The sequence below is a fragment of the Dipodomys merriami genome, unplaced genomic scaffold, assembly GCF_024711535.1.
Source record: "Dipodomys merriami isolate MVZ:Mamm:240054 unplaced genomic scaffold, mDipMer1.0.p SCAF_3, whole genome shotgun sequence".
In the NCBI taxonomy this organism is placed as follows: domain Eukaryota; kingdom Metazoa; phylum Chordata; class Mammalia; order Rodentia; family Heteromyidae; genus Dipodomys; species Dipodomys merriami.
The window spans coordinates 111,680,070-111,696,140 of NW_027204492.1; the positions used below are offsets into that span (position 1 = coordinate 111,680,070).

The window sequence follows — 16,071 nt, forward strand, 5'->3', positions numbered from 1 at the left end:
TAGCGAGGTGTCGTTGTACATTTCTGTAATCCTGGCACTGGGGGGCCTGAGACTTGAAAATTACAAGTTCCGATAGAGCCTGGGCTATACAATGAGACCTTGTATGGAAGACAAGGGGAGAGGGGTTGGAGGCTTGGTTCAATTGGTAAAGCTCTAGCCAACGAGCAAAGTGTCAGGTACCAAGTTTGAGTCCAGTCTCACAACAAAAAGGAAAAAGAAAAGAGGAGGGGGGGGGCGGGGAGGAAGAGGAGGAAAATGAAGACATCTGCTATAACTGGAAGGGATAGAAGAGAGAGAAAAGGGACAGTTCATTCTCCCATAATTACCATTCTCCCATTACTCTGAACTAATCCTTAACACAGCAGTAAACGACAACACAGCTATCTGAAGTAGAAAATTAAAATGAATGCTATTGTTTTGTCTCAGATTCTAGAATTTCTTTCCCAATATCATCCTGCTAAAGAAAAACTTCTGATTTTCCCCCATTAAAAAAAAAAAAAACTAAGCCACCCACCAAGTTTTCTTACTTCATTGTGCAGAGGAGTTGGAAGAAACTAGAAAAAAAAATTCCACAAAATGTAACAGGACAGGTCTTAAACTACCAAAAAGAGCCGTCATAAATAAGAAATCTGTTGTGAACAATAAAGCACAGAAAATGGGAGATACTTACCACACTGAATACTGTCTATTCGCACAGGGAGGCCAGACTGTGCTGCAGCAATCAATTTCAGAGCAATGTAAAATTGTGTGGGACCAAAATAACCAACTCGCTTCGCGCCACACAGTTCTGTGATCTGAAAACAGTCGAGAGAGAACAATGCTGAAACCCCATTTCATAACAGGAAAATGAGCCAAACCTATATGATGAAACCTTGGAGATTTCATGGTGTAGCTAACCAGAAATTCCCTCGGGAACCTAAATGTACACACTGGTTTCTTTTTCCTCCAGTTTACAGGGTGGTTTTTCGTTCAGATCATTAAATTCTACCTACTCATGATTATTTCAGAACTGATGCATGATTCTCCTTCTTCAAAGACAAAAACAAAAATGACCAACAGTGGTTGTTATTTTTCTTACAAAGAAGAATGACTTTCAAGTGGTTGGGTTCAAATGTTCAAAGTCTAGAAAGTTACTAGAGTGAACAGAGAACAGATACCACCACTTGTATATCATCTTGGTTTATTGAAGTTGAATGTGAATGATTCTGATAAAGTTCTCAGAAAAAAATTCCAGAACCATTGTAATTATATCTTGGGTGCTCATTTTCAGATGAACATAAAAAGTAATGCATGTACTAGTACTTTCAAGACGGTGCAATAACTGTTGGTTCTCATTCCACCATCTAAAACTAGAACGTCCTCCTCCCCTTCTCAATAGCAATTTCCCAACATCCTGGATATACTTCATTTTCCCAATGTCTTTCAAGAACCCTCAATCCTAAAATGTCCATTTCATGATAAATTATCATGGATATGTTTCAAAATAAAATGTTAGAAAGGAAATAAATAGGCATATGTGGGAAACAAGAAAAACCAAGGGTTAGTAATTGCTCCAAGTGAGGTGATGGGGAATCATGGAGGTTTATTTTTTCAAATTTAAGTAAGGTTTATTTCAGCATTTACCACAGTATAGTTATCGATTTATCTCTGCATCTCATTAAAATTCAAGGGCAAGGTGACTTCCACAAAATTGGCCTAACACAAAATTGGCCACCCAAGATACAGTCAATAAATTCCCATTCAACTGAATGGAATTGATGCTCAAAAATAAAATGTACCTGAGTTTTATGTTCCTTATAGAGAATATATAAATTCACACATCCTAACGTATGCATGAAAAAAATCCCACCAACAGCATTACTGCAGTTCCAGTTATAAGACAGTTCTCTTTCAGAATAATTCCAGATTTCAAGAAATTACAAGCCAGAAATGATGGTACCTGCCTGTAATCTCAACGCTGGGAAGACAGAGGAAGGAGAATGAGGAGTTTGAAGCCAGCTGTGGCTACATAGAGAACTTGTCTCAAAGAAAAAGAAAGAAAGAAAAGGAGAGGAGAGGAGAGGAGAGGAGGGGAGGGGAGAGGAGGGGAGAAATGTTAAACTTTAGTATGTAAACAATTTAACAACTATATTTCAGAAAGTATGAATTTTATATCAACTTGCCCTTTCGTTATTCTTTTATTGTAACTACTATATTGAACTGGAAAGCTCTTTACTATAGGCAACTGAAATTGCTGGTGAGACATTTATTAGGATAGCTTTAAGACACACTCTAATCTGACAGTAAAGCATTTTATTTACCTTTGGTCTCATATACCACTACAATCACTGCTTTGCAACCAAGTATATGTATACCTAAGTGAGGTAAGCCCACAGGTTACTTTTATTGCTCCTTGTACAGCAAACCTCTGAGAGCTATATGAAGAGCTTTCTGAAATATTTAAGCTTCAAAGAAGTGAAAATAATTAGAAGCCTTATCAGACTGGAGCTTTTCAATCCAAAACAAGGCTAATTTTTAATATATTATATGCCTACGTAATTTTATTTAAAAGCGTTTTACATTTAAGTTACTTATAAAAACATAAAGTTTTAGGATGGAAATGCTTTAATGATATCTACAGAAAAGAGGTGGCAATATATCACAGATACTCAAATATCAGGAGGTTATTTTATAGAACTACTCCTTCAAAAAAGTTAAGTCACTCAGCTTTTCTCAAAATAAAAAATAAAAGATTCTGGAAGTGGTACTGTGGCTCAAGTGGTAAAGCACTTGCCTTGAGCTGAAGAGCTGAGGGACAGCGCCCAGGCCCAGAGTTCAAGCCCCACAACCAACAACAACAACACAAACAAGGAAAATATTCTGACCACCCTTAATTCCACCCATCTTTTTTAGATTCTATTTTTATTATCTTTAAGTAGATTACAAAGGAATTACCATTCAACAAATCGGTTCATAAGTACAATTGCATCCCGATGGATGTCCCCCTTTCCTCATTCTCTTCCCTCCCTCACAACCCTTCCCCTCAATTTTCTTAGTTTCATAGCATATGCATTGTAATTCCATCCATCTTTAATTCCAAACATGTAACATGCTCAGCAGGACCTGTCTTAGATTATTCATGATGCAAATTTCTAAGACAGAGTAAGGACCTATGGACTAGGGTTTGTTTTCTCAGGTGGAAGGCATGAGATGAAAAAAAAAGGAATGGATTAAATCAAGTCCTTCGAGCTTATAGATGTACACTAAACTGCTGCATAGCGGGATATAAATAAGCAAAGTGCACTGACAATTTAGGAGGAACCTAGTCAAAGTTCTGGAAAGAGGGTAATGACCACTAAAATTTCTTCTCTCTGCTTAATTCTGTCAGATTAAGTGTCTGTGCTGAGTAACCAGTCCACACTCATTCTGTTTGCCTGCTTACATGTAATAAATTTTCAGAACAGTTCAAAGGTTTGAATAAGCCTCTCTCTCTTTTAAAGGTTTCCTTGGGAAGATTTAAAACATCGAAAAACTCTTACTAGGAGAGGCTGGAAGAATTCTCCCAAGAGCACTCCTGTTTTCTATTCTCCCTTCACTTTGCTTGCTTCAAGTCCTGCTCTAACCTGGGCACTTTCAAATACCAGCCTGAACATTCCCTTTATGATCTCTTATTATAAACAAGTCACCAAAGAACTTCCAGGATTGCTTGCTCCCTTCCTATAAAACTTGCACTTGTGAGCCAAATGGCTTCCTGCTTCTTTGCCTATCAGGTTCATTTTTCAAGTCAGACCACCACCAATGTTACCTGTGAATGACATGCCACATGGCATTGAGCCACACAGCATGACTCCATCTTTTAAAAAAAATCACTGGGATACAAATGACATGTAGTCCATCTTGTAAGAGTTATTACCCTCATAGATTTTATACAAAAACAAACCCATCAAGCTAAAAAGTTTAGTGATCTATTCAAGGTTATACACTCAGGACCAATATGCAAACCTACATGTGCCTGGCTCTAAAGCTCATGATTTTTCTCAATTACATCAGGATTTGGAGAACCACTGCCCATGGGTCAAATCCAGCCCCTAGACTGAAAATCGTCACAAGCTAAAAATCGTCTTTAAAGATGAACGTTTGCACTATTACCTCCAAATAGAACAGTAACTAACTAGTACATAGAATTTTATAAAGTGTCTGGAGAATGATGGAAGGGGTGAAATTGATCATGATACCTTATGATTATGATACTCATGACCTGACTTATAGAATTGTAACCTCTTTGTATAACTATATAATAATGAATTTTTAAAATAAAAATGTATTTGAATCTATGATGCCATATTTGGGCACAGGGGGCCCACCCCAGTAATCCCAACTACCCAGGAGGCTAAGATCTAAGGACTCAGGTTCAAATCCTCAAGAATCTCACCAATTAACCAACAAAAATCCAGAAGTGGAGGAGTGGCTCAAGTAACAGAACACTAATTTTGAGGAGAAAAAAGCCAAGTGAAAGCTCAAGTTCCTGAATTCAAGTCCCACTACTGGCACACATACACATAAACACACACAAAGAGACATACACACACAGAGTATTATTTTATTTTGAAATATGCCCATAAACAGTTTATGGAAGCTTCATTTTCTCTCTTGTTATAGAAGTACCTATACTATATTATAGACTTTACTTTGCCTCTTCGCCCACAAAGTCTGAAATATTTACCAATGGGTCCTTTACAGGAGATTCTAGGTTCTACATAACACACTGCCACCCTGCCTTGCCCACAGTAACATGAAGAAAGGGCATTTTCTTAAATTAGTCAGGTATACTAGGTAAATGCCAACTTAAAGAGTAAACCTTTCCAATACAAGAAAACACAAAGTGGGGGGAGTGTAGTCATGGAAATGGGAGGGCAGGGATGGTAGGGGAAAAACAAAGGAGGAGGCAACAATGCTTGATAAGAAATGTACTCATTACCTTGCTCACATAATTGTAACCCCTCTGTATGGTATTTTCACAATAAAAAAACATTAATTAAAAAGAAAAGAAATGAAAACACAGGCTAATAACAACAGATGCTGGAGGAGATGTGGCCAGAAGGGAACCCTACTTCATTGTTGGTGGGAGTGTAAACTTGTTCAACCACTTTGGAAAGCAGTATGGAGGTTCCTCAAAAGACTCCACATAGAGCTCCCCTATGACCCAGCAATCCCACTTTTGGGCATTTACCCAAATGATCACAAACAAGACCACACTAAAGCTACCAGCACAACTATGTTTACTGCAGCATTATTTACCATAGCTAAGATATGGAACCAACCCAGATGCCCCCTCAGTAGATGAATGGATCAAGAAAATGTGGTATATATACACAATGGAATTCTATGCCTCCATCAGAAAGCATGACATTGCCCCATTTGTTAGGAAATGGAAAGACTTGGAAAAAAATATATTAAGTGAAGTAAGTCAGGCCCAAAGAAACATAGGTCCCATGGTTTCCATTATTTGCAATAACTAGTACATGTGTAAGACAGGCAGAAAAGGCCAACAGCTATGTACATATGACCATATAAGATGATGTTAAGTGAAAGGAACTCCAAGATAGGGACACAAGTGGTTTTTTTCTCTCTTGCTATTGTTTTTAACATATTTATAACGTACTATGTGATTTTGTTGTTGCTTTGTATGTTCCTTCCCCACAATATAACCCCTCTTTTCACTGTACTTGATGTTGGTGCTCTGCATCTTGTATATACACTTCTCTAATTTGGGGAGGGGAAGGAAAAAAAACAAAATGCTTAAATAAGGATACAGGTTGCCCCATAGTAACAATGAGATGTACAAAACAATATGTTGAAAATGAACTTACAACTTCGGCACGTGGTGGGGAGGGGGTACTGTGGAGGTGGGAGGGAAGGGTTGGTGGGGGAAAACCAAGGAGGAGGCAACAAAGCTCAAAAGGAAATGTACTCATTACCTTGCTCATGTAACAATAACCACTCTGTACAGTATTTTTACAATAAAAAGCGTACCAAAAAAAGAAAACATCGGCATTTGCCCTTTCCCTCAGCTCCCATTTTTCCTCCATTTATTATGCATTTCCTTAAATTTTTCAGAAGCTCCCAAACAAGAGCATCATATATTCCTACTCAACTTCTACAGCAACCAGCCTAAACAAGTCAATGCCATATTTCAGACATGAGCAAAACATATGCAATAATTCACACACTAAAAAATAAAAGTTTGCTTTTTATATTTTTAAGGATAATAGAGTGTTATGGAAACCTTCAGTACCATTCTTCAAAAATATCTTTTTATGGCCAAGCATGGCAGCTCATAGCTATAATCCTAACTACTTGGGAGGCAGAAATTGGGAGGATCATGGTTCCAAGCTAGCTTAGGCAAACAACCTCAACAAACAACCAAGAGTGGTGATGTCTACCTGTTATTCAAAATATAGTTAGGAGAATCACAGTGTAAAGCTGGCCCTGACCATATATATATATATATATATATATATATATATATATATATATATATATATATATATATATATATATATGGTCATATCTGAAAAAACTAAAATTAACTATCAATAATAAGCTATAAATATAACTATGGCTTTCACTTTCCCTCTGGCACTTTATATAGTAGTTCTCAGTATACTGTTCTATCTGCCTACAAGTCTGTAAATCTCTTGAGGACAAGTCCTGCATTTTTAAAATCACTTTGCCTTCTCCCACAGCACCCATTCCACTGACTTCAGGTTTGGCTCACAGAATAAGAAAATAAATATGGCGTCTGAATTTTTAACTCATCACAGATAAAGAGAACCTCTATATATTTGGTTTTGTACCTTTGGGTAGTGGGCTCTATTAACCTATTCAAATAAGTATATTTTTTTAAGTCCAAAGGATCAGAAACACTGCCTGACCACAGGACAACAAGAAAGAGAACTTCAGTTAAGTCCTCATTCCATGTAAACACATTCAAAGAGAAATATCCCACATCCTCCCAGATCTTTGAGTTTCTTCAGCCTCTGGAGGGAGTACATTGTATAGCCATGTTAAAGAGGCAAAGATAAATTAGCATCATTCTTAAAGATGGGAATTCAAATCAATTGTACACTCATGCCTGTGATTCCCACATTGTTTTCTTTTCTTTGTTCTTAGGGAGCTAGTACACAGTCTCAAATAATCAGTATATTAACTTCACTACAAGTGGGAATATGCCCGGTTTGGTGGTATATGCCTATAATCCCAACACTGTGAAAATGAAGGCAAGAAGAGGTGTGAGGTTTAGGCCATAGTTAGACCTTGTTTCATTAAAAATAAAACAGAAAGAGATGAATGAAGAGAAGGAGAATGCATTCAGGAATCCAATATATACCCTACAAATTTAAGAAGAAAGAGAAAGGATAGCTAGAGGAGGGATGGGTAGGAATGTTGAAAGGGGTGACATTGATCACAATGCATACTATTCATAAACTGCTTTGTTAAATGGCAATTCCTTTGCAAAACAATTTAAAGATAATACAATGAATAAATAATCTTCCAAAACAGAAGGGGAAATAAAGGTCCTTGCACAATGCACTGGAAGAAGTAGACATGACAGAAGGATATTACAGATTCTTTCACTATCCACCTACATTTTGGAGGAATGAGGAAGGACTATAGGTAATAAACGATGTCATGCGACAGTGAAGGTCATTCATGACTTTCATAAACTAGGCTTCCTTTGACAAACCAACACAATGGCTTGCCGAGATGCCCTGCCACCTGCACACAAATGGGAACAGATCACCATAGGGTCAGAAAGATCTTAAGGTTGTCAACTGCCTGGAGAAAAATGGGGATCTACCAACTCAAAGATGAGCAGAGGGGAAGAAAGCAAATGGAGTGAATGGTCCAGGTATGAAGAAGATACTCCACTGGCTTACAAGAGAATAAAAACAGAATTCACAGTAAGAACTAACATTTACTGAGTTGCACCAGGTACTGACTTAAATGCCAGGAATTAATGAGATGAAGGAACAGAGAGAGAGAGAGAGAGAGAGAGAGAGAGAGAGAGAGAGAGAGAGAGAGACCTGACACTACAACTGAATTAAAACGCAATTATAGCACAAATCACAAGAGAAAATTAGTTTGAAGTTTCTGGCCCAGGTTGCGAGGCACTGCATATCATAGAATTATTGTATAGCTGGAGGCAGAGAAATCTCAGGTGAACACAATGCATTGCCAGAATTATATAAAGCTTTTGCTGCTTCTGGCAACTCAGACCATCACACCAGACAAAGGTTTGGCTTTGCAGACAGTTCATTTACTGACGGTTTTAGTGTTTTTCAAAAGTAAAATTAAAAGTTCAGCTTATTTATCCTAAATAGACAGAAATGTCTATTTTGACCCATTCTATATTTTATACAGTGCACACACATGCATGCGCGTGCGCACACACACACATACACACACACACACACACACACACACACACACACACACACACACACACTTCTTTTAGTGACTTAGAAGAATAATGCAAACCAAGACATTTCAAGCAAATGAAGCAATGGTACTACACCCATCCATGACTTGCAAAGAGAATGAATGAATGGAAGTTCAGCCTCAGATCACACCTGAGTTCTCATTCTTGACCCTCAAATCTAGATAGATTGGAACTTTTAGCATGGAACTAAACTCATACTAGAATTATCTATTTATGGTAAAATAGGCAATCTAATTTCACTAGTTTGGTTTCTTTGTCCAATTCCCATAAAGACTCTATCCAATTGTTAAAATAGCAAACACAGCTGGGCACCGGTGGCTCACGCCTGTAATCCCATCTACTCAAGAGGCTGAGATCTGAGGATCGAGGTTCAAAGCCAGCCCGGGCAGGAAGTCCATGAGACTCTTATCTCCAATAAACCACTCAGAAAACCAGAAGTGGTGTAGTAGCTCAAGTGGTAGAGTGCTAGCTTTGAGATGAAGAACTGAGAAACAGTGTTCAGGCCCCAAGTTCAAGCCCCATGATCAAAAATCAAACAAACAAACAAACATATCTCTCACCTTCCTGACATTCTGACAATATCTCCCTTGAGGAACTTGAAATAGCTGCTATTCCAAGGCTGAAGGAGGGATTTTTCTCCCTATTCGTGATTATTCTTCTTCCCAACAACCAGTACATACAGGCAGGCACTCTGTATCACAATGGCATATTCAGATGGATTTAACTAACCAGAACCAAACTCTGAAACAATGACTAAGTTACCAGTCCTAATGGTCACATTATCTTGACCACACAATTCTTTTCCCATGACTAAATTCCCTGTTCCAACTATTCACTTCCATTCTCTTTCCTGTTAAGTTTGACACTGCTTACTTCTGTCTTTGTCCAGCACCTCACTCTCAGTTTCCTACTAATATTTCTCTGGTAAGCAAATCCCTGATTTCCCTACTCTCAAGATTTAGGGTGACTGAAATGTACTTGTAGGGAAAGGCACCTGTAGGATCCAGACAGGTCTCCCCACTTTTACCTTGAGTCACTTGTAGACATTCATCTGCCTGATGTGAAGGAATCATGTCATCCTCCTAAACTGACAGCCCTATTACAATAGGTGAGCTTAAATCTACATCTGATTCCTTCCAAGATGTTCTATCAAGTACAAGTTACATTCACAAGCCAAACTAAGAGAGTTAACAACTTAACAGATAGTCCACACAGTAAGAGCAATCAGTCTACTCAGTGGGTATTTAATGTAACTGGAGTGTGTGTATATATAAGATGCATGAGAAAGATGATCAACATTTATCAAACACTGACTACACAGTCACTAGGTATTGTGTTTGCCTTCATAGATATTACTTCTAACATCTACACTAATTCTATGTGGATGGTTTTACAAATAGGCTCAGAGAAGTTATTAAAGAAATTCTGAAAAATGGAAAACCACTTGAGTTGAAAGGTCTTACTGCCCAGAAATTTAAATGTCACATATGTGAGACCCTGGGTTCAAATAAATGTAACATGAAACAAATTCATTGTTCAATTAGCCAATCCCATAATACTACTGTGATTCTATTTGTTGAGTTCTCTTAAGTATTAGACTCTGGAGTTTCTTTGCTCCCACCAACTGAAATACATATTGTTTGTAGCTTGACAGTCAGAAATGCATCCAAATCAGACCACCATAGTTTCTGGTCTTCAAAATGGCCATCAGCACACATCTGCTGTAGAAGCAGCTGTAAGAAGTACAGCCACAAAGCAGAGTTGGCTTCATCAGAACTGTGTGGTAACCAACTGACTTGGAGAGAATACAGGACAGAAACTTCCATACATGTGTCATTTTCTTTTGGTGCCCAGCATTGAAACCCCTGGACAGTGCTTAAGAAGTTTTCCACCCACTTTCAGCTAAATAAACTTAAAAAAAAAAGTAGACCAAAACTTGAATAAAGAACACCCAGTCAGGCATTTGAAATCAGTAGTGAGTGCTGCAAAGTAGGACAAACAGATAAGTGTTTTCTTGTAACATAAGTAACGCTCAGCTCTAGGGGCAGCTCTAATCTGGGAGTCTAGTGTAGGCAATGGCGGTGGTGGAATAGGAGGAAGTACCTGATACTCAGTAGCTAGAGTAAAAGCATCCTCAATGGACCGATTTTGTGATATGACCTGACTGTGCATTTTTCAAGACACCCCCTATGTTTTGCTGGAGAAAAATGGAGCAGCTTTTTCTGCTCAATTTAGCCAAGATTCCTAGTACTAACTGTGTAAGAATCCTGGGTGTTACAGAAGATAGGTCAAAGGTAAGACTTGATCATTCCAGAGCTTCCCAACTTGGCTCTCAATCATCTACTACAGCATAACAAACCACCCTTAGCCTCAAGTGCCATAAGGTAATAACATTTACTTACTTCAAAATTCTGGGGCTCAATAATTTGGGCTGAATTCATCTGGGCAACTACATTGGTCTGGACCAGTGCCACTGATCTCAGGTGAGATCAGTGCTGATGCTTCGGCAGTTGACTTGCTTTGGCTGGCGCCTCTATTTTCCTCCACATGGTCTCTTATCCTGCAGCCCAGCCTAGGCTTTTTCACATGGTGGCAGAGTTTCCAAAGCAGCAAGAAACTGAAATGCTTTTTAATGCATAGGCTCAAAATCTATACAAAGTCACTTCCACTGCATTCTATGGTCTAAGCAAATCATGAGGCTAATGAAGATTTTTTAAATTTTATTTTATTGTAACATGATGTACAGAGGGATCACAGTTACATAAGGGAATGAGTACATTTCTTGTCGAACCTTGTTACCGTCTCCCATTTGCCTTCCCTCCCCCTCTCCCTCCCCAAGATGTCCTTTGTCTCACCTTTTTGTTATGAAGGATCTAAAAAGAGGCCCCGCCCCCTGATGAAAGGAGATACAAAATACTGCCCGGCACTTTGCAATCTACTGTACCTGACTGATTGATAAAAACGACAATGGAGAAGTTGTCGCTGTAGAGACATTGTAAATTCTTAGGGAATTTACCTATATCAGAATTGGGTGGTGTGCAAGTGTATACAAATGCACTAACTGAAATATGGTCAATTCAAAGGAGAACTCAAATAGTGTAATTCCTTAGAAAGGCAAAATCAAAGTTCAGCAAAATAAACACCAGCATGTGGGTACTTGAAAGGGGCAGGGTTGTTCAACCAGAAAAGGGTAGAAGAATGAAGAGTAACACAGGGGGAGAATACAGTCAAGAATCCAACATATATCCTACAAAATTAAGAAGAGGGAGGGAATGGATGGGTGTGAATGTTGAAAGGGGTAACACTGATCAAGACATATTCATAAACTGCTTTATTAAATGTCAACTTCTTTGCATAACTAAATATAATAAAAATAAAATTTTTTTAAAGAATCACTAATACCTAGAATCCATTTCCATTAGCCACCACCAACTCCAGCCATTGATTCAACAATAGCTCATTAGAAGCAATAAGCAAATTTAGCAGTCTGGAAACAGTTTCACACAAGTCAGGCCTTTGAATTCTTCATATTATAGGATATTCTAAAGATCCAAAGTTGGTGTGAAATCGACTGTGGCTTCTTTTCATGAATCTCAAAATTACTACTTATTGAATGTGAACAAATGGATAGTTTGCCCATTTCAGACAGAAAAGTAGTTAACATCCCTAAATTACAGAAAAACTTATTATAACTCTAAAGACACATTCAAAAGCTCTCTTGTACATTTGTTTATTAGGATCTTGAAGAGGCATAACTAAATCCCCCCTCTTCAAAGAGCCATTCAAATTGGTAGACCCCCACAAATTGAAGCTAGATGTTTCCCTGACAACTGCTAAACAGAGGAAGGGCTTCTGCAAGAAGTCTCCATGGAAACCAACCAGTCCTTGCATCCACCATTCACCTTATATTTCGGCTGGCATTCAAGCACAGCAATGAAAACAAGGAAGCTGAAGGACTTTGGAGCAGTGAAGAATGTCTATGTTATAGTGAGATTTTTTTTTCCAGGACAAACAAAGCATAGTCATCTCAGGACTCAGATTTTAAAACTTTTGCATGCCCATCCCACATCTTAGTCCATTCAGACTGTTAAAATATCTTGGACTGAACAATGTATATACAATAGAAATTGATTTCTCCCATTTCTAGAGACTAAGAGACTAAGTCGTATACTAAGATGTCAGAAAATCCAGTCTGGTGAGGGCTCTCTCTAGCTCACAGTGTTCTATTGCTGCATTGTGGCATAGTGGAAACAAGCTCCTTCAGGCTTCATTCATAGGGACACCAAGCGCATCTACGATGGCTCCCTGTCATGATTCAATCATCTCCTAAGAGCCTCACCTCTTCATATCACTACAATGAGGATTAAGATTACTTTTCAACATAAGAATTTAGAGAGACACAAACATTCAGATTATAGCACGAGAAAAAGAATTCTAAAAACACAGTGTACTAGTTTCAAGGGGTTGTTGTAACCGACACATTATGTAGCTTAAAATGATGGACACGCTTATTGTCTTATAGTTCATAATCTAACAGGACATGTACCAATTTAGGAAGATTGTATAAGTGCTCTCTTGAACTCTATAAAGGTTGGTTGCCCTTTTTCACCCCTTGTTCAGAGTGTGGTTTGTGTGTTGTGTGTGTATGTGTGAGTATGTGTTTTAATTTCCATGCCGACATTTTGTAAATGAATTTTGTGAAGAGTACCACAGTTACAGTTGCTGTTGTCAAGTAGTACTTTTTTACTTGTTTCAAATTGAGGTTCTCTGTGCAAACCATCAAATTGGACTATTGCTAATATAAATTTTTACATTATTATTGAACCTTGTCTTGAATCTATGTTTTTAATGTGAAGGTGGACGATCCTGATTTATTTTTTGCTGGTCCTGGGGCTTAAACTCTGGACCTGAGCACCGTCCCAGAGCTTCTTTGGCTCAAGGTAAGACCCATTTGAGAAACAGTTCCACTTCCAGCTTTTTTGAGTAGTCTATTGGAGATGAGGGTCTCACAGACTTTCCTGCCCTGGCTAGCTTTGAACCACAAGCCTCAGACCTCAGCCGCCTGAGTAGTTAGGATTACAGGTGTGACAGCACCTGGCTATTTTTTATTTGATATGGCAAATGTTTGTGGTTTCTTTTAAATTCAAATTTTAACTTAATATAAAATAAAGTTTACATTCTACTCAGGAAAAAATATAATATCTCTGTATGTTTTCAGTGTATCCTTATATACAAATCTCTTATTTTTCTAATCAGTATATGCTTTATGTTTTAACATCATAACATTTTCATGTTCATAAAAGACAAATTTCACATTCATATTCTGCTAATTGTGGTATTTTACAGGTGGAAATCAGAAAGATAAAATGCAAAGTTTTCACCTTACAGCAAGAAAAAGGTGTACAAGAGGATTCTACTAGCCTCAAAAAGGAGTAAATCTCTAAGTTCAAAATGAATCATTCAAGTACCATGTAATAAATGATTTCTGTAACACCCTTCATAAAAGGCTGTCTGCGTGAATCCATTAGACTTTCAGAACATAATGTGCAACAGCTTTCTTTAAGTGCCTCTCTTGTAGAATATTAAATATTCTGACATTAGGAAGTTTGGATGTGTAATTTGTGATGTCTTAGAAAAATATTTTAAGCACATAATACACTTTTCTAAGCACTTAATAAAAACAAGTAACAAACGCTTGTGAGGATGTGAGAAAAAAAGAAACAACTGCACAATGTTGGTGGGAATGTAAATTAGTGCAGTCATTATGGAAATCAGTATAGAATTTCCTCAAGAAACTAAACATAGATCTATCATATGATCCTGCTATACCATGCCTGGGCATACATCCAAAGAAAATGATATTAACACACCAAAGAGATGCCTGCACACCCATGTCATTGTGACACTCTCACACCAGCTAAGACATGTAATGAGCCTAAGAGCTCTTCAACAAATGAATGCACAAAGAAAATATTATATAAATGCACAGTGGACAATTATTCAGCCAAAAAGAAGGATGAAATCATGCCATCTGCAGGTAAATAGATGGAACTGGAGGGCTATTATGTTAAATGAAATAAATCCTACATAGGAAGACAAGTAATGCACTTCCTCTCTTCCATATGAAAGCAAACAAAGTCATCATGCTAGGCATGATGGCCCACATCTATGGTTCCAGCTACTCAGGAGACAGAAGTAGTAAGATCAGACATGGAGGCCAGGAAAGGCAAAGGTCAGCAAAGACCTCATTTTGAAAAAACTGAAAGAGCAAAACAGCCAAGGTATAGCTCAAGTGGCACATACTAGCATAGCAAACACAAGGCCTTGAGTTTAATCACCAGCACTGCAAAAGAAAGCCAGTCTGAAAATAAAATAGAGATCATTATAGAGATTGGGAAGGAGGGTGGAAAGAGGGTAGTCAGACATGATCTAGTGCAAGTGATATGCATGCACAGAAATGCCTCACTGAATGCCATTAATATAAACAATTGATACATGTTAATAAAAAATCAAATTGGGCCAGATGCTAATGGTTCATCCCAATAACCCTAGCTAGGCTGAGATCTGAGGACTGGGGTTTGAATCCAACACAGGCAGACAAATTCGTGAGACTTTTAATCTCTAATTAAACAGCATAAGGCCCAATTAAATCTTGAGGCCTTGAATTCAAGCCCTAGGATGTGCACAAAAAGAGAAAACTACAAATGAATGAGGCATGGTGTTTTGTACCTGTAGACCCAAGTAAAGCTGAGTGAGGAGCTCATCTAAGCCTAGGAATTCAAGATCATCTTGGGAAATAGAGATTTCATATAAAAAACAAACAAGTAAAAGTAATCTTGCAAAAAATTCAATTGAGCATATTTCTATAGGCATATTTCTAGGTTCCATGTCTTGTTCCAATGGGTTATGTATCTATCTCTTTCCTAGTGCCACAGTCTTGATTACTGTAGTTATATAATAAGTCTTAAAATTAGGCAGACTTGCTGTATTCTCCTTTTTTCAAAATTGTTTTAACTATTCTAGCTCTTTTGCCAGTCCATATAAGTTTTTAATAAAATTATATCTACAAAATAATTTCATGGAAATTATATTAAATCTATATATCAATTTATGGAGAACTGACTTTGTGTAATACTGGAGACTAAAGCAAGAGCCTTATACTCTACTGCTTATGTCATACCTCCAGTGCAAGAATTACCCTTCTTACTTTGCTAAGTCTCCTAATCCATGAACATGATATATTTCTTTATCTCTTTAGAGATTCTCTTATTTCTTCCATCAGTATTAGACAGTTTTCAGCATATAAATCCTGTGTATGCTTTATTAGATTTTACAACTAAGTATTTTTAAGTGGTGTATTATATACATTATGGGGAAATACTGGGCCTCATAAATGTGAGGCAAGCATTCTATACCTGAGTTATACCCTCAACACAGGTATTATACTTTTGGGGGGGGTCTGGTCGTGGGGCCTGAACTCTGGGCCTGGGCACTGTCCCTCAGCTCTTCAGCTCAAGGCTAGCGCTCTACCACTTGAGCCACAGCGCCACTTCTGGCTTTTTTCTTTTTGCTTATGTGGTGCTGAGAAA

General features: G+C 37.8%; 1 protein-coding gene across 7 annotated transcripts in view; it reads right to left on the bottom strand.

The window, feature by feature from the left end:
• The window catches only part of Reps2 (RALBP1 associated Eps domain containing 2), a 178,770-nt gene that overhangs the window by 120,464 nt on the left and 42,235 nt on the right, over positions 1-16,071 (bottom strand). For all 7 annotated transcript variants that reach the window (XM_070040803.1, XM_070040804.1, XM_070040800.1 and 4 more), the window contains exon 2: positions 671-794. In XM_070040803.1, coding sequence (XP_069896904.1) covers positions 671-794 — 124 coding nt within the window. The remainder of the gene's footprint in view (positions 1-670; positions 795-16,071) is intronic.